Genomic DNA, 21773 nt, shown 5'->3' on the forward strand with positions numbered 1-21773 from the left:
GCAATACAGCATGGAAACAAGTTCTTCGAACCAATGCGTTCATGCCTGCCACGTTGTCCACCAGCTCGGCCTATGTCTGATTAGAAAGGCTGGCTCTGTTATAGGAGTCTAACTGGACACAATGGAGGCTATTATAGAACAAAAGACCCTACGGAAAATCCTGGCAATTCTGGACAATGTTTCTCACCCTCTGTTTAATGCAGACAAGTGTGAGGTATTGCACTTCGGAAGGTCAAACCAAGGTAGAACATACAAGGTAAATGGTAGGACACTGAGGAGTGCAGTAGAACAGAGGGATCTGGGAATACAGATACATAATTCCCTAAAAGTGGCATCACAAATAGATAGGGTCGTAAAGAGGGCTTTTGGTACATTGGCCTTTATAAATCTAAGTATTGAGTATAAGACTTGGAATGTAATGGTGAGGTTGTATAAGACATTGGTGAGACCGAATTTGGAGTATTGTGTGCAGTTTTGGTCACCGAATTACTGGAAGGATATTAGTAAGGTTGAAAGACTGCAGAGAAGGTTTACAAGGATGTTGCCGGGACTTGAGAAACTGAGTTACAGAGAAAAGTTGAATAGGTTAGGACTTTATTCCCTGGAGCGTAGGAAAATGAGGGGTGATTTGATAGAGGTGTATAAAATTATGATGGGTATAAATAGAGTGAATGCAAATAGGCTTTTTCCACTGAGGCTAAGGGAGAAAAAAAACAGAGGTCATGGGTTAAGGGTGAAGGGGGAAAGTTTAAAGGGAACATTAGGGGGGGCTTCTTCACGCAGAGAGTGGTGGGAGTGTGGAATGAGCTGCCAGATGAAGTGGTGAATGTGGGCTCACTTTTGACATTTAAGAAAAACTTGGACAGGTATATGGATGAGAGGGGTTTGGAGGGATATGGCCCAGGTGCAGGTCAGTGGGACTAGGCAGAAAAATAGTTCGGCACAGCCAAGAAGGGCCAAAAGGCCTGTTTCTGTGCTGTAATGTTCTATGTTCTGCATGCCACCTTGGCTGAACAGAGGAGTACTTTCAAGAGCTCTATATGAGGTCATTCTTACCCTCAGCCATTAGGCTCTATAATGAGTCGACCTATAGCTGGGGAAGTGATGACCCCCTCCTGTTATCATGGACACCCTGTGCAATACTGTGCAATACTACAATCACTTCTTATCTGGACAGTGTGAATGTGCACCATTACTGTGTAATATTACGGTAATTCTTGCACCACCATCCTATCAGTGTAAACTTAGACATCTTGTAAATCTTGTAATCTTTGATTTGTAATCTTGTACATCTTATTTTTAAGGTAACTTATTTTTTATTCTTTCTTATTTCTCTTCTAATATTTGTATACCTATGCACTTGTAATGCTACTGTGACATTGTAATTTCCTTTAGGATAAAAAAACTATCTATCTATATCCCTTCAAGCCCTTCCCCTCCATGAATCTATCAAATGTTTTTAAAATTATTCTACTGTCCCTGCCTCAACCACTTACTCTGGTAGCTCACATCCCACTCTCTGCATGAATAAGTTGTTGTGTTAAATATTTCCTCTCTCACCCTGTCTATAACCTTGAGTTTTGGTCTCTCCTATCCTGCGGAAGATAGTTACCGTCCACCTTATCTATGTCTCTCATAATTTTAAACACTTCTATAAGTACACTCCTCATTTTCCTCTCATTCCTGGCCAATCTCTTCCTATATCTCAGAATTTCTAGTCCTGGCAACATCCTTATAAATCTTTTCCACTCTATTTCCAGTTTAACTAAGTCTTTCCTATAACAGGGGGACCAAAGCTGTACACAGTACCCCAAATGCGACCTTGCCATTGACTTACAGAACTGCAATATAACATCACTTCTATACTCCTATACAGAGATGTGAGAAATGGAAAAATCTACCATGGTTTAAATTAATCCATTTGTAATACTTCAGTTTCATGATGTCTAGAGTAAATGCCAGAAGATTAGTTTTGGTGGGTGTTTGGTCATTGAGCTAGGTGTGGTGGGTGGAAAGGCCTGTTCTTGAATTTCAAAGTTCAGACTTTCTTAACTATTAATCTATCTAACTCTGAAGTTCATTGCCATAATGAACTCATCAATTTACGGGCACATAAAGCTCAGTCATTAAAAGTTGCAATTAGCTAACACAATAAAGTGTGAGAGGAAGCTCATAGCATAATGCCTTTTATGGTAGCCACACATTTTCAAAAGGAGTAAGTAAGTCACAGACTAATAACCGAAGAACTTGCCATTAATGCCAGGCCTTGATAAGTTACCTTGATAAGATAAGGTGAGATATCCAGCTTTATTATTCTATATGCCCATTCTAGGAAACATATTATTAACATAATTATGCATGTTGCCAAGGTGACTAGTATGTAATTAATGGTTATGAGGATAGAATGAACTGAAAAATGTTGTGCCAGTATTGTGATGAATATACAGAAATGGGAATTCTGAATGAAAATTTTAATTCATTCTTTTAGTTTTGTACAACCACACAATTCTTTCCTTAACTGTTTCCTTGTAAAATCAGAATGATGCAAGTCGTGAATGTATCTCTGGTTCCCTTTAACGTTGTTCTAATACTGACTGAAGTAAGACATCCTTGTTGTGATGGAAGTGCACCATTTGTGGAACTGTTGCCTTCAAACATAACATGGTTCTGTATCATGACCCAGCCCTGAGGCCATGCAGCCCATCCAACAGAGAGCAAGGACATCCAAATACTGATCAGTATGGAACATATATTTTGCTGGGTGTTCTACACATCTTCATCAAAGCTTCAGTTACACGAGGTTTCATATAGCCAAATATGTGTGTGTTCAGGATACTGTCGATACTAAATCCAACATTGTGAATCTAGTCATTTTGTCATTCCACAGTAATAAAATGGATTACTTTTGTTATTTATTTAATGCATATTTAACTTGAAATTAGGTGCACAATAAGGCCGATCAATCAATCCTCCTAACAGCCAGCCCTGTGACAGTAGTTTTAAGTTCAGTTACCTGACCTTAGGAACAACCAATCATATATAAGTAAATGTCCTTTTATTTTCTTCTATCTCTCTTGGGATATACCACTTGAATAATTTTGCCATTCACCCATGGTTAACTGTTATGTGACAGAAACCACAGAAGTTTGTATAGTTTTTAAGGAGGTTGTCTTTCTGCTCATAAGGTAATCCTACAAAGTTACTTGTTGTGTGATTGTGGGTAATTTAAGCAAAGAGAAATACTCAAGGCAGCTCACACCTGTTTATCACTTATATACATTTCTCTTCAAAAGGTTACAATTTTTGATTAATCTAGAAAGTTTCTCTGACAAAAAACTTATACTGTATATAACCTACAATTCATATTCTAACAGTGAACATTCAACATATTTACACAAACTTGGCTTTCAGAGTTCAAAGGTGGTTGTTGTTGCTTTCTGGCTGACAAGTAAAGATCATTTGAAAATCATCTCCCTGGCCATGGAGATTCTGAGTGAAAAATGGGAATGCACATGGACCTACAACAAGGGCATAACATTTTACATACACCAATGTGGAACAGAGGTTTTTCAGTCCAAACGATGGTGTTATTTATAATAGCTGAAATACTTGTGCTGTGATTTGTACTCACATCCTTCAAGCCTTTCATCCAAGTCTTCTTTGTACATCCAGTAACAGTTCAATAGACTACAAACCTTTTTAACATCTGTGTGCCTTAATTTCTTGGAGGTACTAGAAGAAAGTTTTCTTTTTCCCAGTTCCCACATTCACATAGATAAACTAGAAGTCTATTGTTAATTGTTTGGCAAACTGTCCCTTATGTTCAGAAACATCAGCTGGCTATAAGATTCCAAGGTAGCTCTTGCAAAAGTATCCATAAGCCAACGCTGTTCAAGTAGGCAAGAAGTTAAAAGATAGGAAGGAATCTTACAAAGTTACCATGAGAAAAAAGCAAGCATTGTTACTAAGCAAATCTCCTTCTGCATTTTCCTTTATAGTGAGATTCTCTTTTCCTTCTATCTAAATGCTGTGATAAATAATGTAATATTAATTCTGCTTGACCTATAAAACTGATGCAATGAAGTCTAGAGGCGCACCAGGAACCAGGAGAGATGGAAATTATTAAACAAGACATTTTGGGTGAAAGTGTTTGAGGCGTGTGGGCTCTTTGCATAATATCCATAATTTGTCAGTGTCTTCAGCTAATGGTGGAGCCAGTTATTTAATTATTCATCCATTTTAACATTGATCTAATGTTTTTTGAACCTAAAATGACTCATAGGTTTCAATATTAAATGTGATTTTCGATGATAATTACAATAATGATTAATCTATCCTTTGCTCTTTCAATAGGAATCTGAACAGCTTTTCCTAAATTGATTGTTGATACTGCAGAAATAGACATCAAATATTGAAGTGTTCCTCGAAAGTTGATTCTCCGCATTAGCCTTTATGAGTTCTTTTCTCGTGCTGGACGTTTTACATATTTTACTCCCATTTACAGAACTGCAGAATGCTGTAATAATAGGCACATAATAACGTAACAACAATTCTTAAACTGTAATCACCACGAACCTCAGATTATGACCTAACTGGCAATCACTCCATCTTAGCACATTAATAAGAAAAAAAAGAACAATTCTCTCCTCCCAAAGCTTTCAACCAGAGGGAAAGTAGGGAGTGTCACTGTGGTAATTATAGTCAGGACACACTTTCTGTACCAGCCTGTAATCCATGCTGTAAAATGAAATATAGATGCATATGACTTTAAAGGGCTTGGAACAAATCCAGGACACGTGGCTTTGGGTCTGTTCCTGGTAGCAGGTTTTGGATGGGTCATAATTACACAGTGCAGTCTTCTTTGCTCTGTCAATCTTTTCATATTCAATGCGGCAGTTAAATATTTTAGAATCTTTGGCATCAATCGCTGTTTGTTGAGCCAGGTCAAATTCAACAGCTTTTGTGGGTGGCACAAGGCTAACTGATATGTTTCCCTGGCCAGTAGAATTATGGCGGAAATACACACTAAATGTACCATTTCCATGGTCTACGATTTTTCCTGTGATGAGGAGGTTTAACTTCACAGTTTTGATGTTAGAATAAAAATCACCCCATCCAAACATTTTCTTAAATTTCCCAGTTTTAACAATTGGTCTCCTCTTGACTCTGGAATTGGGGTCTTCATGTTGATCAGAAATATTTCCCAGCCAAGCCCAAATATCCTGCTTGGAGTAAGAGACTGGTGAGGAGAGTGGGAAGCGGAGAATTGTGGAGTTCCCTGCATGCATGACCCACTGGCTGAGGGCAGACATTCTGTTGCTCTTGATTAACATATGCTTTTGTGTACTTTTAGAGGCAATGGACTTTGCATCTTCAGCATCATTGGATGTATTCCCAAGTGTAAATGCAACCTGCAAAAAAAAGATAGTAAATATCATTTAAAAAGAAATTAATGGGTATGATCAATATAATATTTTGTATTGAAAGCAAAATATTGCAAATGTGGGAAAGCTGAGTGCACTTTTTGAAAGGGAGGTCATACATAAGATCAAAATCTCATCAGAAATAGCAACACGTTGGGCAACATGGTCCCTTGGGAAATGTTCCACCATTCAGTAACATCTGAACTTGAATACACAGAATGCCTTAACTTCTGTAGTTCTTGGGGGTAGAAATTCCAAAGATTCCCAAATATCTGAGAAAAAAATTCCCCTTCATCTCTGTAGAAATGGCTGAACTTTTATTCCAAAACTGTATCTCCTCATTCTTATAATCACAATAGGAAATATTGTCAAGGCATCCATTCTGTCAAAGCCTCTCAAAATCTTAAATCTTTCCATAAGATAAAATGTATTCTTCCAATCATCAATAAATTCTTCCACATGAATCATAGAACAATCCTTCATCCCAGGAATCAACCAAGTGAATCTTCTCTGAATTATCTCTAATGCAATAACTCCTTCCTTTAATTGCATCAGTACTCCAGGTATGGATGCCCTTAAGCCCTATTGAGTTTAGCAATCACTTCCCACATTTGTAATCTTTTTTGGATTCAACAGGAATTATTAAAAGGGGATTGGATAAACATTTCAAAGTGAATATTCCAGGTCCATGGGAAATGATAAATAGAGCAAGAGTAATTGAGTGGCTCTCAAAAAGTTAGCAAATATTCAACGGATATACTGGTTCCTTCTACTGTACACCGATGCACAGGAATTACCCAAGATATACTGAAAATAATCTTTACTTGAAGGAAAATTTCAAGCTCCCCTTTTTATCACCCCACTCCTTATCTTGCATGGCGACAAGCTAGTAAAAACATGATGACAAGTTACTATCAGTTTCCCATAAATCCCTTTCTCAACTGAAACTAGGTCATGTGTCAATCAGCCTGTTAGTGATTAGCTGCAAACCTACCTGCTCTCTATACACATGACACAACAATGCAATTGTCCATGGCTGAGGTTGGAAACTACAAGAGAGTGGACCACAGAGAGTCAGATTTAATTTTGCACTGTGAAGTTTCTGCATCATGTCAGGATGCTGTTCATCGACTATAGCTCAGTATTTAATACCATCATTCTCATAATCCTGTTTGAGAAGTTGCAGAACCTGGGCCTCTGTACCTCCCTCTACAATTGGATCCTCGACTTCCTAACCAGAAGACCACAATCTGTGCGGATTGGTGATAACATATCCTCCTCGCTGACGATCAACACTGGCGCACCTCAGGGGTGTGTGCTTAGCCCAGTGTTCTACTCTCTGTATACCCATGACTGTGTGGCTAGGCATAGCTCAACTACCATCTATAAATTCGCCAACGATACAACCATTGTTGGTAGAATCTCAGGTGGTGATGAGAGGGCGTACAGGAGTGAGATAGGCCAACTAGTGGAGTGGTGTCACAGCAACAACCTGGCACTCAACATCAATAAGATGAAAGAGCTGATTGTGGACTTCATGAAGGGTAAGACAAAGGAACACATACCAATCCTCATGGAGGGATCAGAAATGGAGAGAGTGAGCAGTTTCAAGTTCCTGGGTGTCAAGATCTCTATCATATTGTTATGAGTGATGAACAGACCTGATGGTCAATGGGGTGCAGAGTTAACCATTCCCAACCCCCCTCCTGAGAACTACGAACTATTGCTGTTGCTATGATACTATTGAGAGAGAGAGATAAAGCCCAGACAAGAACATTTGCTACAGATAAGAGGGGGAGAGAGGTTGTTGATTTACTGTATTATGACTCTTCCTGGATTATTTACCTTCTACTACAAGGACTGTACTTTGCTCATTAACATTCCTCAGGAGATAGCAGGAGTGGCCTGATTTGATGGACACAGTCATTCAGAGTTGATGGATAGCTGAGACCCCATTAGTAGGGATAAAAAGACAGGTCTGGAGAGACACCCTTCAGACACACCAGTGGACACTGACTGAGTGTTGGTAACACCACAGAAAGGTGGGGGCTTCGAAGACCGAACCAGGAGATCGGTCAGTAAAGCTCACAGTGTTACAGCAGGGCCGGTGGGGACTTGTGTGTGTGTCCACTCATACCAGAGTGACGAGTCCACCACAGAAGAACAGTCTAGCTGAAGAACAGAGGGGTCATAACTGAATGGCCACAACGATACGACGGATTAAGAAAGCAACGGAAGGTTTGGCAGCAGTTGCTGTTACATCTCGCTTGCTCTCTCTCTCTCTCTCTCCAATGATTTCAATACAACAACCATAACTACTTCAGCATTTATGAACTGAACTCTATCCTTTCCTATGACAATTCATTTACCCCTAGACATTGATAGAGCTTGTTTATTATTGATTATTATTATTCCTACACTTTTAGGTTTATTACTGCTAACTTGTTTTATATGTATATTTGCATTTTTGATATTGTATTGTGTAGTTTACTAATAAACATCTTTAGTTTGGTACCACCAGACTCCAACGGATTCTTCTTTCTCTGCTGGTCAGACACCCAGTTACGGGGTACGTAACAATATATATAAAATATATTATTATATTAGTATATATTATTTCTGTTTTTTGCATAATTTTTAATGTATTCAATATACATATACTGTAATCGAGTTATTTATTTATTTATTTATTATTTTAATTATTTTTTCTTCTAGATTATGTATTGCATTAAACTGCTGCTGTTAAGTTAACAAATTTCACGTCACATGCTGGTGATAATAAACCTGATTCTGATTCTGAATTACAAGGCTATGTACCCATTGGAGGGCAATTTTCCTGCTAGAAATCCCACTTCTACACATCAGTGTGGGTAAACCTGCATGTCTCCCTATTCCCTCTTTAAATAGTAGTCTCTATTTATATTCCACCTCCTTATTTCTCTTAAAAATATCTGAAATATTTCATGATTCTCTACAGTAAATTGTATCTAGCATATTTCTGCCTATTTTCTTGTATTTTAATGCCACTATCCTCTTCAGTGAGGAACAATGCCTCATCTGCCATTCTTTCTCCCTCCCTTTCTCCACCCTCTCTTTATCTCCCTCTCGTTCTTTCTTTTTTTCTCTTTGTACTAGAACTAGGTTTTTCTACCAGCCATTTTGTGATTCTGGCTTTTTTTGTCCCTCTCCATTGGTATAACCTGAATTATTGTGTGTATCCCACAACCCTGTTATCAGCATCACCTAAAATAAATAAAGATGCACAATCTGCATCTCAATGTCATATCCACCTATCTGAGCAACACACACAAAATGCTGGTGGAACACAGCAAGCCAGGCAGCATCTATAGGAAGAAGTACAGTCGACGTTTCGGACCGAAACCCTTTGTCAGGACTTATTTGATCTCACTTTATCGGAAATATTTCCTTTATCCTTCGCTCTTCCAATTTCTCTACAACATGAAACTAACTTGTTTTCTCTTTTTCTTAATTGCGATGAAGAGTGTTGAACCTGAAATGTTGACCTACTGGGTGGTTCCAGCAATTCGGTTCGTATTTCAGATTTCCAACGTCCGCTGTTTTAAAAAATATTTTTACCATATTCTTCATCATTGAGCTACCTGCCTGAGTTCTGTTCTACCTGTAAGCTGAAGTATGGGTCACGAATATTGAAATGAGGATTTTGAAATAACCTTTGGAGTGAACAGTGGGCATATCATTGTATGGTTTCCAGTTTGATAAATAATAATGAATATGTGCTCTTGATTCTTCACCCAATTTCATATCGCTGCAATAGATGCCTCATTTATTTTATGGATTTCAATCCATTACTAAGTTTATTGTAAGCCTTTTGAAGTGGTGCAAAGCCATATAAACCATATTAACTTCATCAACCTTTCCATTATGTCACAAATAATTCTATTACTGTAAACAAAATGCATGCTCAGCAAATCTTCACTGGCTTTTACTTTTACAGTCTCAACCCATTTCCCATAGATTCTTGTCTCCAGAAATTTCACTTATTACTGTCTGGCTGGTATGGAGTTAAAAGATATATATATATATATATATATATATATATATATATATATATATATATATATATATCCCTCTCCCTCTCTTGCTCTCTCCCCCTCTCCCCCTCCCCCTCCGTCTCTCTCCCTCCCTCCCATGAAATAAGAACCCAATGAAACAAGGTTTTAGAGTGGAATTAATAGAGTGGATTAATAATACATTGGAAAAGACTATCATAAGCAAAAAATTGAAAAGCAAAGAGAAATGTTCCACCGGTCTGTTGTCACCAGTACAATCTTCTATATGGTGGTGTGTGGGGCAATGGCATCAACACGGGTGATGCTAACAGGCTCAATAAACTGATTAGAAAGGCTGGGACTGTTATAGGAGTCAAATTGGGTACACTGGAGGCTGTGGTAGAACAAAGGACCCTACAGAAAATCCTGGCAAGTATTGGCAATGTTTCTCACCCTCTGCATGCCACCTTGGCTGAACAGAGGAGCACTTTTAGTGACAGACTAAGACAACTGCACTGCTCCAAAGAAGTCATTCTTACCCTCGGCCATTAGGCTCTATAATGAGTCAACCTATAGCCTGGGAAGTGATGACCCCCTCCTGTTAGCTGTTTGAGGTAACTTATTTTTTATTCTTTCAACTTCTCTTCTAATATTTATATATCTATGCACTTGTAATGCTACTGTGACACTGTAATTTCCTTTGAGATCAATAAAGTATCTATCTATCTAAATGGCATAACATAAGAGTACAAAAATATGAACGAACTGTATTTACTTTCTGCAAACTGGAGTTAGCTTTTTGAATTAATTGGAGATTTATATACAATCTATGCAATACATATCCTCTTACTTTAACTACCGTAAGAAAAGATTTTTTGTTAAAATGATTAGTCCTATTTCCAGCCCTATCATCATGCTTACTGCTTCTCTGTGGAGACCGATAATACCCACTATCTCCTCACACAGTGCATTCACTTTTTCTCTTTTGCTAATGATTGAGATTGGGTCTCTGAGAAATGAATGATGATTAAGTTATGATGATAATAAAGCAAAACTCTTATGGCTCAATTTTATTCAAGATCATGGCAGCATAGTGCCACCTTTTAAGCTGCAATATTTCAATTACCAGTCAGTCCAACTTCATACTAATTCCAGCTATAGTGCATGATTTTATTAAAATATCTCACTAGATGAATATATATATAAAAACAATTTTCAGTTCTACTGTATATTCTCACCCACTGTAGCTAATATTTCTCAGGCCAGAATAACATTACAGGACCCATTGTGTTCAAAGAAGCAAACGTCAGATATTATCCAGTGTAATTTGACTAATATTTTTTTACTTACCAATGCTATATAAAATGTATAAAACAGAAGGAAAACCTGAACAAAAGGGGTTCTCCACAGTGTAGCTGGTAGTGTGGTGTTTCTGGCAAGTAAATCACATGACTCGGTGAATTAAAAGCAAATATGCATGTGACAGAGAGATAAACACACTCCTTACCCCCGTGCAGTCACTCACACACAAACATTGCTTTGTCATTCTGCTCTCGTTGTGGTGAGTTTACACACTTCAATGTCTTCCCCAGTATATTCTCATAATTAACCCACTGTTGCCCCTCCACATTGCTGCATGCATCCAGAGTCTGACACCAAAGTTTAGTTTAATTTTATTTTTTATTTGTACTTAACTGTAAGTGTGTGATTGTGTGGAGCGTTCTGCTGTTTCACTGCTTGGCCCTAGACCTAGCTGATGTGCTCAGGTTTGCATTATGGTGCCTTTCCCACCAGACATGGTGGAATATTCTATTTATTTAGTATGGGGGTGTGTAAATGTGTACATGTTGAATGTATCCTATATTTAAGGTGGATACTTCTGTTTATTTTGTAATATGATTATAACTACATTGTGTGGTGCATTATATTCTAATTCACGTATACTCTTAAGTTAACTTTGTTAGTAATTAAAGATGGTATGTCCAAGTGCTGAATAAAAAGGAGTTATTCGCCCTCAGTATGAGAGAGAGATGAGGAGGGGGCTGCCAGGAGTTCACACTCGACAAGAATAAGTACAGAGCTATTATTGTGTTTTCTTGCAGATATCATTTTGTAAATATTGGCATTTTTTCACTAATTTAATTATTTTTTGTAAATTGGATTTGTAAGTTGGTAATTGATTTATAATTATCACATTCCCAAGATACAGTGTGACAGTTACAGAGAATGTGTACTGAAGGTAGACAAGTAAATGCAAGGGTCATGATGAGACAGACTGGGAGATCAAGGGTTCATCTTTTAGTTATATGAAAGTTCCATTCATCAGTGAGATGGAAGCTATCCTTGAGCCTAGCGGAACATGTTTCCAGGCTTTTGCATCTTCTGCTTGCCACTGGACTCAGCAATGAATCCAGGACAAAGCACTTAACATCTGACCCCTCAGCTTTCCACCACAGTGGGCAGGAATATGTAGTGTGACTGCATCATTTGAATGTTTTTTATGAGTGGACATTGAATTCAGGCCCTTTAGTTTAGACACATTGGTCTTTTTTGCCTTGTGCTTGTTATTTCCCAATCTTTCACCTGCAGTGGTATAAAAGATATCTCAATGAAGCCCAGCTGAAAGCAAATGCCATTAAGTACAATGATACAATAAAATCAGGCTCAATGTTTGCATCAACATATTTTCCTGTAAATCTTAGCTTTATAGAATCATACAGCACATAAACAGGCCCAAAAGTCCTTGAAATCCACATTGGCCATTGAGCACCCATTCACACCAACCGTACACTAATCTTATATTATTAAAATTCCTATTCTGTTACATGGGGAGGGGGAAATAGAAGTATTTCTGAAAACATATTTAAGTTTGCAATCCTGGTAGAGAAGCCGGCTTGCTTTTTGAGAGGGTTGAGGCAAAAATAACAGTATTTCTCAAAATGATATGTGGGCCAAGTTTAAACAAATGAAGATGGAAATTATCAGTAACACTAGAATGGCTTTATAACAGCTGATATAATTGCTCTTAAGAACTTTCTAATAACTGGAACTAATCAAATTTTTATAACACCTTATTAAAGTGTTGAACTTTCTTTTATGATTTAATCATCTGCTTATATTCAGTTGTCATATAAATGTTCAGCTCATTTTAAATATTGAGAATGTCAGATAGAAGATTAATTAATTAAATCACAAAGCAAATTTCAGGGGAGAGAAAGGTTATCCCAAATAATTTGACTAACTATATCTTTTATTTATCAAGGCTTTATCAAAGAACAGCTTGCTGGAGTACATGGACCTGTGAATGATTTAAGAGGATGTTTCAAAGTATTTTGAACTTAGCTTGTCATAGAGTTAACAACTTGATATCCCTGACTTAATTTTGAAGTTTCAATTTTGTAAAAATATTTTGCTTGATATTGGAATGACTTCTATAAACTCAAGCATAGTGATATGGCTGCAATAAACTGGTGTTACACTACTTATTGCACTATTCTATGTTTTACAGCAAATTTCAGTTATGAGCAAGGCGCAAGATCAGAGAAGTCCAAGGCCAGGCTCAGTGATTGCAGGCAAAGGAGGTAAGCTGGGAGCGAGAGACATCTTCTGTAAGCCCAACTAGAATATGTACTTCATCCGTTGTGATGTACTGGGGGAAGAAGATTTGGTGTGGTTAATGTGGAGGGGCAATCAGATTCTGTACTATAGTGTAATTTGTCATAGTGGGGCTATTTATACTGAAGAGTATCTTGAGTTTGAATCTGGATCATCCAGGCCTGAGGACCATGCCAAGAGAAACATTTGATATTTAGGTACCTCCATCACATAGGCAAAGATGGGGAGAGAGGCACTAGGGGCTGTTCAACAGAGCATCTGTCAGGAGAAATGGGAGATTGTAGAGGCTGTGGTTGGAGTTGTAGTGGTCAGCAAGATCAAAAGTTTACAGGGTTAAATCATAAACATTAGTACTTAGCAGTGATTTGGGAAAAATGGGGAGAATCAGTGCAGTGTTTTATGGTAAGGAGCCAAGTGTAAGTATGAGACTCATCTTACATTGGTCACAATGCACTGTTGCAGAGTAAATTCCAAGTTATCTCAGGAGGGCACAGTGATGGACACACCAGGATACTATGCTCCAATTTCCTCTGAAACATTCCAAAGTAATTGTTGCTTGGCGGTTTACATCATCATGTGCCTCGTTGATAGGTACAATTGATAGGGATTTGGACTATAGATTACAACAGGAAATAGAAAAGGCATGTCAAAATGACAATGTTGTGATAGACATGGGAGATTTTAACATGCAGGTAGATTGGAAAAATCAGTTTGGAATGGATCTCAAGATAGTGAGTTTGTTGAATGCCTACGAGATGGCTTTTTAGAGCACTTTGTCATTGAGCCTACTAGGGGATCAGCTATACTGGATTGGGTGTTATGTAATAAACCAGAGGTGATTAGGGAGCTTAAGGTAAAGGAACCCTTAGGAGATAGTGATCACAATATGATTGAGTTCAACTTTAAATTTAATAACGAGAAAGTAAAGTCTGATGTAGCAGTATTTCAGTGGAGTAAAGGAAATTACAGGGGTATGAGGGAGGATTTGGCCACAATAAATTGGAAGGAGATGCTGGCAGGGATGACAGTACAGCAGCAATGGCTTCAGTTTCTGGTAAAAATGAGGAAGGTGCAGGACATGTGTATTCCAAAAACAATGAAATACTCAAATAGCAAAATAGTGCAACCATGGCTGACAAGGGAAGTCAAAGCTATTGTAAAAACAAAAGAGAGGGTATACAACAAAACAAAAATAGAGGAAGATAGAGGATTGGGAAGTTTTTAAAAACCTACAGAAAGCAACAAAAAGAACGATTAGGAGGAAAGCAAGCAAACAATATCAAGGTGGACAGAAAAAACTTTTTCAAGTATATAGAAAATAACAGAGATGAAAGTGGATATAGGGCTGCTAGAAAATGAAGCTAGAAAAATAATAACAGGGGGGCAAAGAGGTGGCCAGATGAACTAAATTAGTATTTTTCATCAGACTTCATTGTGGAAGACACTAGCACTGTGCCAGGTGTTGAAGGGTGTGAGGGAAGTGAAGTGAGTGTAGTTACTATTACAAGGGAGAAGGTGCTCAAAAAGCTCCAAGACCTAAGAATACATAATTCACCCGGACCAGATGAACTGCACCCGCAGATTCTGAAAGAGGCCGCAGAAGGGATTGTGGAGGCATTAGTAATGATCCTTCAAAAACCATTGGCATGGTGCTAAAGGACTGGAAAATTACAAATATCACTCCACGCTTTAAGAAAGGAGGAAGGCAGCAAAAAGGAAATTATAGACCAGTGGCTGGGAAGATGTGGGAGTCAATTGCTAAGGTTATGGAGTACTTGATGATACAGGACAAGGTAGGACAAAATCAGCATGGTTTCCTTCAGGGAAAATCTTGCCTGACAAACCTGTTGGAATTCTTCGAGGAGATTACAAGTTGGATAGATAGAGGGGATGCAGTGGATGTTGTATACAGGCGTATTTGGATTTTTAGAAGGCCTTTGACAAGGTGCCATACATGAGGCTGCTTACCAAATTAAGAGCCCATGGTATTACAGGAAAGCCACTAGCATGGTTAGAACATTGGTTGATTTAGGAGGAGGTAGCAAGTGGGAATAATAGGATACTTTTCTGGTTGGCTGCCGGTAACTAATGGTGTTCTTCAGGGGTCAATGTTGGGACTGTTTCTTTTTATGCGGTATATCAATAATTTAGATGATGGGATAGATGGCCTTGCTGCTGATTTTTTTAGATGATACGAAGATTGGTGGAGGGGTTGGTAGTGTTGAGGAAACAGGTAGGCTGCAGAAGGACTTAGGAGAATGGGCAGGAAAGTGGCAAATGAAATACAATGTTGGAAATTGCATGGTCATGCACTTTGGTAGTAGAAATTAATGTGTAGACTATTTTCTAAATGAGGAGAAAATCCAAAATTCTGAGATGCAAAGGGATTTGGAAGTCCTTGTGCAGAACACCCTGAAGGTTAGCTTGCAGGTTGAGTCGGTGGTGAGGAAGGCAAATGCAATGTTAGCATTCATTTCAAGAGGTCTAGAATACAAGAGCAGCGATGTGATGCTGAGGCTTTATAAAGGCACTGGTGAGTCCTCGCTGCGAGTATTGTGTACAGTTTTGGGCTCCTTATCTAAGAGAAGGTATGTTGGCATTGGAGAGGGTTCAGAGGTTCACAAGGATGATTCTGGGAATGAAAGGGTTATCATACGAGGAATGTTTAATGGCTCTGGGCCTGTACTTGCTGGAGCTTAGAAGGATGAGGGTGGACCTCACTGAAACCTTTCGAATGTTGAAAGGCCTAGACAGAGTAGATATGGAAAGGATGTTTCCCATGGTGGGGAGTCTAGGACAAGAGGGCACAGCCTCAGGATAGAGGGGCGTCAATTTGAAACAGAGATGTGGAGAAATTTCTTTAACCCAAGGGTGGTGTGGCCAAGTCGTTAGGTGCATTTAAGGCAGAGATTGATAGGTTCTTCATTGGCCACGGCATCAAAAGTTATGGGGAGAAAGCCCCGTAACTTGAGGAGGAGGTAGCTGACCTGCTATGTTGTAGAGAATTGGCAGATGTGCTCCAGCTGTCCTTTAGGGAGATAGTGTGCACCCCAAGAAAGCCATGGGTTGGAGACTCCAAACCAGAAAGAAAGAGACAGGTGGGTGAGGAAGCACAGGGTAAGAGGTGCACCCTGTCTGGAGACATCAACCCCGGAGCTGGAATTGTCCAACTATTTTGAACATCTAGCGATGCTCTGAGGTGGTAGGCAGGACAGAAGAGCCCTCCCAGGAACCTCTCTACTCCTAAACCTAAACCCAATGAAAAGGAATTAGTGATAGTAGGGGACTCAATTATCTGGGGGATTAAGAATCAGGTGTGTACTGGCAAGGAGTCTTGTATGGTGTATTGCCTACCAGAAGCACTGGTAGGAAACCTCCCTGGATGTGTAGATAAGCTCCTGACCAGAGCTGGGGTAGATCCAATAGTCATTATTCACATCAGAACAAATGACATAGGTAAGGGTAGGCTGTCAGTTCTGCAAAGTAAATTTAAAGAGTTAAGTGGGAAGCTTAGGGACAGATGGAAAGTGGACTTCTCGGAAGTTTTGCCTGTGCCATCTGTCAGTCCAGGAAAGATGGAGGAGATTAGAGATGAGAAGATTAAAGACATAGCTCAAATCATGGCGTAGTTTAGAAAGAAATAGGTTTATTGGACATTGACGTGCCTTTTGGGACAGATGGAACCTGTACCACCAGGATGGGTTGCATTTGAACCGGAGGGGGCACTAATGTACTGGGCAGGCGTATGCTTCAGTTAGTTGATGACTGTTTAAACTAGGGAATGGGGGGGGGGGGGGTGCAGGGAGCTTAGAACCAACCAGGCTCAACTATTTAAACACCATAGTGGACAATAACATATTAGGACATAAACCGATTATAGGCTTCAAAAATATAAAAATAGGTCAGGATTGGATGAAATACATCAGTAATAGACTATAGATAGCCTATATAAATGCAAGAAGCATTAAGAATAAAATAAATGAGCTAGAATTATATGCAAGTGCATATAAGTATGATATAATAGCAATAACTGAAACCAGGCTGACCTCAATGGATGATGATGAATATCGTGTTAAAGGATATACTTTACTTAGGAAAGATAGGCAAGATTGTAAAGGTGGAGGAGTTACCATATACATAAGAAAGAACTTAAATGTGAGGCTGATTGTGATAGGAGATGAATCAAGACTTAGTGAAGATATCTGGGTGAGAATTGAAAACTATAAGGATGAAGGAATAACATTGGGTGTATGTTATAGACCCCCTAGTGCTAATAGTGATTTCAATAAACAACTCTATCAACTTTATCAGGACTAGAAATAGGCTAACTTTGTCCCGGTATATAAGAAGAACAACCACACTGACCCTGGTAATTATAGACCAGTAAGCTTAGTGTGTATCACAGGTAAGATAATGGAAACAATAATAAAAAATGAAATGGAAAAGCAGATGATAAGAACAGGTATGTTAGCAGAAAGCCAGCATGGATTCAGAAAGGGGAAATCATGTTTTAATAATATGCTGGAGTTCCATGAAGAGGCAACTAAAATTTATGATATCATTTACTTGAACTTACAGAAGGCTTTTGACAAGGTACCCCACGAGAGGTTAATAATCAAATCACAGGAGGTGGGGTTCAGTGTAAAGTGTGTGAATGGGTGCAAAATTGACTCAAAAACAGAAAACAATGAGTTATGGTGGGAGGATCATTTTCACACCTAGAAGATGGTATAATTAGGGTTCCGTGGGGATCAGTTTTGGGGCCCCTACTGTTTTTAATTTATATTAATGATTTGGATGAGCACATAACAAATAAACTCATAAAATTTGCCAAAAACACAAAATTAGGGATGACATTCAGGTAGCAGAGTCAATATAATTAGATCTGTTCTGTTCTGGGACCCTTACTTTTCATGATTTTGATAAATGACCTGGATGAGGAAGTGGAGGGATGGGTTAGTAAGTTTGCTGATGACACAAAGGTTGGGGGTGTTGTGGATAGTGTGGAGGGCTGTCAGATGTTACAGCAGGACATCGATAGGATGCAAAATTGGGCTGAGAAGTGGCAGATGGAGTTCAACCCAGATAAGTGTGAGGTGGTTCATTTTGGTAGGTCAAATATGATGGCAGAATATAGTATTAATGGTAAGACTCTTGGCAGTGTGGAGGATCAGAGGGATCTTGGGGTCCGAGTCCATAGGACACTCAAAGCTGCTGCGCAGGTTGACTCTGTGGTTAAGAAGGCGTCTGGTGTATTGGCCTTCATCAATCGTGGAATTGAATTTAGGAGCCGAGAGGTAATGTTGCAGCTATATAGACCCCACTTGGAGTACTGTGCTCAGTTCTGGTCGCCTCACTACAGGAAGGATGTGGAAGCCATAGAAAGGGTGCAGAGGAGATTTACAAGGATGTTGCCTGGATTGGGGAGCTTGCCTTCTGAGAATAGGTTGAGTGATCTCAGCATTTTCTCCTTGGAATGACGGAGGATGAGAGGTGGCCTGATAGAGGTGGATAAGATGACGAGAGGCATTGATCATGTGGGTAGTCAGAGGCTTTTTCCACAGGGCTGAAATGTCTGCCACAAGAGGACACAGGTTTAAGGTGCTGGGGAGTAGGTACAGAGGAGATGTCAGGAGTAAGTTTTTCAGAGAGTGGTGAGTGTGTGGAATGGGCTGCTGGCAACAGCAGTGGAGGTGGATACAATAGGGTCTTTTAAGAGAGTTTTGGATAGGTACATGAAGCTTAGAAAAATAGAGGGCTATGGGTTAGCCTAGTAATTTCTAAGTTGGGGACATGTTCGGCACAATTTTGTGGGCCAAAGGGCTTGTATTGTGCTATAGGTTTTCTATGTTTCTAAACAAAATCCGGATGTGGGCAGATAAATGGCAGATGAAATTTAAAGTAAAGTGTTAGATATAAATATAAAATGGGGGTATTGAGTTAGAAAGTACACTGTATAAGAAGGATTTGGGTGTCCTGGTAAACTCACCACTATGAACATCTAGACAATGCACAGAAGCGATTAGGAAGTTTAATAGAATGTTGGGCTATATAATGCACTCAGTGGAGTTCAAGAGAAGAGACATTCTCCTTAAGCTGTATAATGCACTTGTGAGGCCACACTTGAATACTATGTACAGTTTTGGTCTCCACATTGTGTGAGGGATGTGAAAGCACTGGAAAGTTCAGAGAAGGCCGACTTGACTCATTCCAGGTCTGCAGAGTATGAGCTGTGAAGAAAGATTGAAAGAATTAAATCTTTTTAGCCTAAGTAGACATAGAATGAGTGGAGACATGATAGAGGTGTTCAAAATCATTAAGGGTATAAGTAAGATGGATGCCAGCTGGTACTTCAAAATTAATCCATCAACGAGGACACAGGCCATAGGTGGAGACTGGTTAAGAGGAGATTTCAGACTAGCATCAGGAAACATTCATGGTTTTTTTCCACTATTTGATAAAGAGTAGCAACTCTCTCCACAGATGCTACATGGCCTGCTGAATACCCCCAGCAGTTATTGTTTTTGTAATTCAGGTGTGTCTCCATTCAGCTTAAAGTGGGAATGGGCCAGACACTCAGAATCAGAACGTACATCATGAAATTTGTTGTTTTGCTGCAACAATATAGTGCAATACATAAAAATTGCTATAAGTTACAAGAAATATATATAAAGAAAAGTATAAAATGAGAGCAAAATACTGAATTGAGAGAAAGGGTTTCAACCCGTAACGTCGACTGTACTCTTTTCCTAGATGCTGCCTGGCCTGCTGAGTTCCTCCAGCATTTTGTGTATGTTGCAAAATTGTGAGATGACTCATGGTTATAGAGTCAAAAATTATGGAAACAGGTGTTTCAGTCTACCAACTCTATAGTGACTATCAAGTATCTATTCAATCCTGAACCCATTGTATTCTCACATTCCCATCAACTCCCCTCAAAATCTACACAGAGGAGACAACTTACATACCAACATACATGGGTTTAGGATGTGTGAGGAAGCCAGAACACCATATGGTCACAGGGAGAACATGCAAACTCCACACAGCCTGCACTGGAGATCAGGATCACAAGTGGATTGCTGGAGCTGTGAGGTGGTAACTTTACTAAATATACCACAGTGGCTCCTTGAACTACCTCATGCAGCTGCACTCAACTGGAAGTGGAACAAAGTCCAGCCTCTGCAGTATGTATACAAGTCCACACGTGAAATGATACCCACATGGCTACGCACACACTCGCATGCATGCTCACACACAAGTCCAAACACAGTATTGACCATATAAGCACACCTACATGGTCAATACTGGCTTAATCTAGAAGGACTGGTAACCTGAAATTGTTGAATTGAATGTTGAGCCTAAGAGCTACAATGTGCTTATATTGAAGGTAACATGTTGCCCTCAAACTCTCATTGGACTACATGGGAAATGATCCTGAGAGTGTTGACAGAGAGGAATTGGAAAGGATGTTTCTCTAGCATCTGGAACTAGATATCATTGTTTCAGAATAAGGGGCTTTACACTGAATTGCTTGCTCAAATTTCAGACAACCAGCTTTTACCAGCATTTTCAGTTTGTATCAGAACTGGCTGGTACTGAGGTTTCATTAGGGAGTGCTGGGAGTGCTCGGTGGATTGGATGTAGTCTATTGGAAGAGAACAGAGTTGCATTTCAGGTGGATGGCTTTTTATGGGGAGGTTGTTGACCTGAACTCTCAGCTCTGTATTTTTATTCCTTCAAGATTGTTTAATGTCATTTCCAGTAGACATGTATAAAGGAGAATGAAATAATTGTTCATCTGGATCCAATGCAGCACAAAAACACAATAAGGTAAAGAACACAATAATAAAAAAACACATTAAATGTAAATACATATGATAGCTCATATGCACAGATTGATTGTATGTCCATAAAGTGATGCTAGGCACAACAATGTCTGTACAGAAGGTGACTGACTGGAAATTATAAAATTAAGGAGGTGGTTTGGTGGGGTGATGGGGTGGGTTAGTGGGTGGAGGTGTTGATCAGTCTTACTGCTTAGGGAAAGTAACTGTTTTTGAGTCTGGTGGTTCTAGCATAGATGTTATGTAGTCTCTTCTCAGATAAGGGTGGGGCAAACAGTCCACAAGCAGAGTGGGTGGGATCCTTTATGATGTTGATACATAGTCCCAGTACAATTATTCTGTTTATGTTTCTCCTCCTATTTACATCCAGACAGATTAGGTAGCACTAACAAGCCTTCCTCACCTGATGCACCATCAATAACTCTTGGAGACGTGAGGCGAGATATAGGCTTTTATTGGCTGGAAGAAAGAACAAGCAGCAATTGACCACCACACTGCATCCTGGAGACTGAGGCCAGGATGGTGTCCCCAATCGCCTTTATACCGGGGTCCGTGGGAGGAGCCACGGTCAGTGGGAGGAGCCACTGGAGCAGTCAGCAGGGGGGCGTGTCCAGACAGGTATATGTAGTTCACCACATCACCCTTTCCCAGTGGACACCCATCTGTCATCCATTTTGGCTGCAGAAAATCTGTTTGTCCTCACCATCCCTTCCCATCTCTGCAACTTAAAATAGTCAACTTCTGATGAAAAGTCAAAAAATCTCTGGCATTTTTCATAGATACGGTCTGACTTCAAAGATTTTGCAAGATTTTCTGCTTTTATTTTGGATTTACAGCATCTGCAGTTCTATTTTTTAATT

The 21773-nt window shown here is 39.3% G+C and overlaps 1 protein-coding gene across 1 annotated transcript in view; it reads right to left on the reverse strand.

Annotated features, from left to right (window-relative positions):
• Positions 1 to 2164: 2164 nt before the first annotated feature.
• LOC140741608 (neurexophilin-1) overlaps positions 2165 to 21773 on the reverse strand; it is a 76217-nt gene continuing 56608 nt past the window's right edge. The window contains exon 2 of the mRNA XM_073071906.1: positions 2165 to 5411. Coding sequence (XP_072928007.1) covers positions 4659 to 5411 — 753 coding nt within the window. The 3' untranslated portion in view covers positions 2165 to 4658. The remainder of the gene's footprint in view (positions 5412 to 21773) is intronic.

The sequence above is a fragment of the Hemitrygon akajei genome, chromosome 18 (assembly GCF_048418815.1).
Source record: "Hemitrygon akajei chromosome 18, sHemAka1.3, whole genome shotgun sequence".
In the NCBI taxonomy this organism is placed as follows: Eukaryota; Metazoa; Chordata; class Chondrichthyes; order Myliobatiformes; family Dasyatidae; genus Hemitrygon; species Hemitrygon akajei.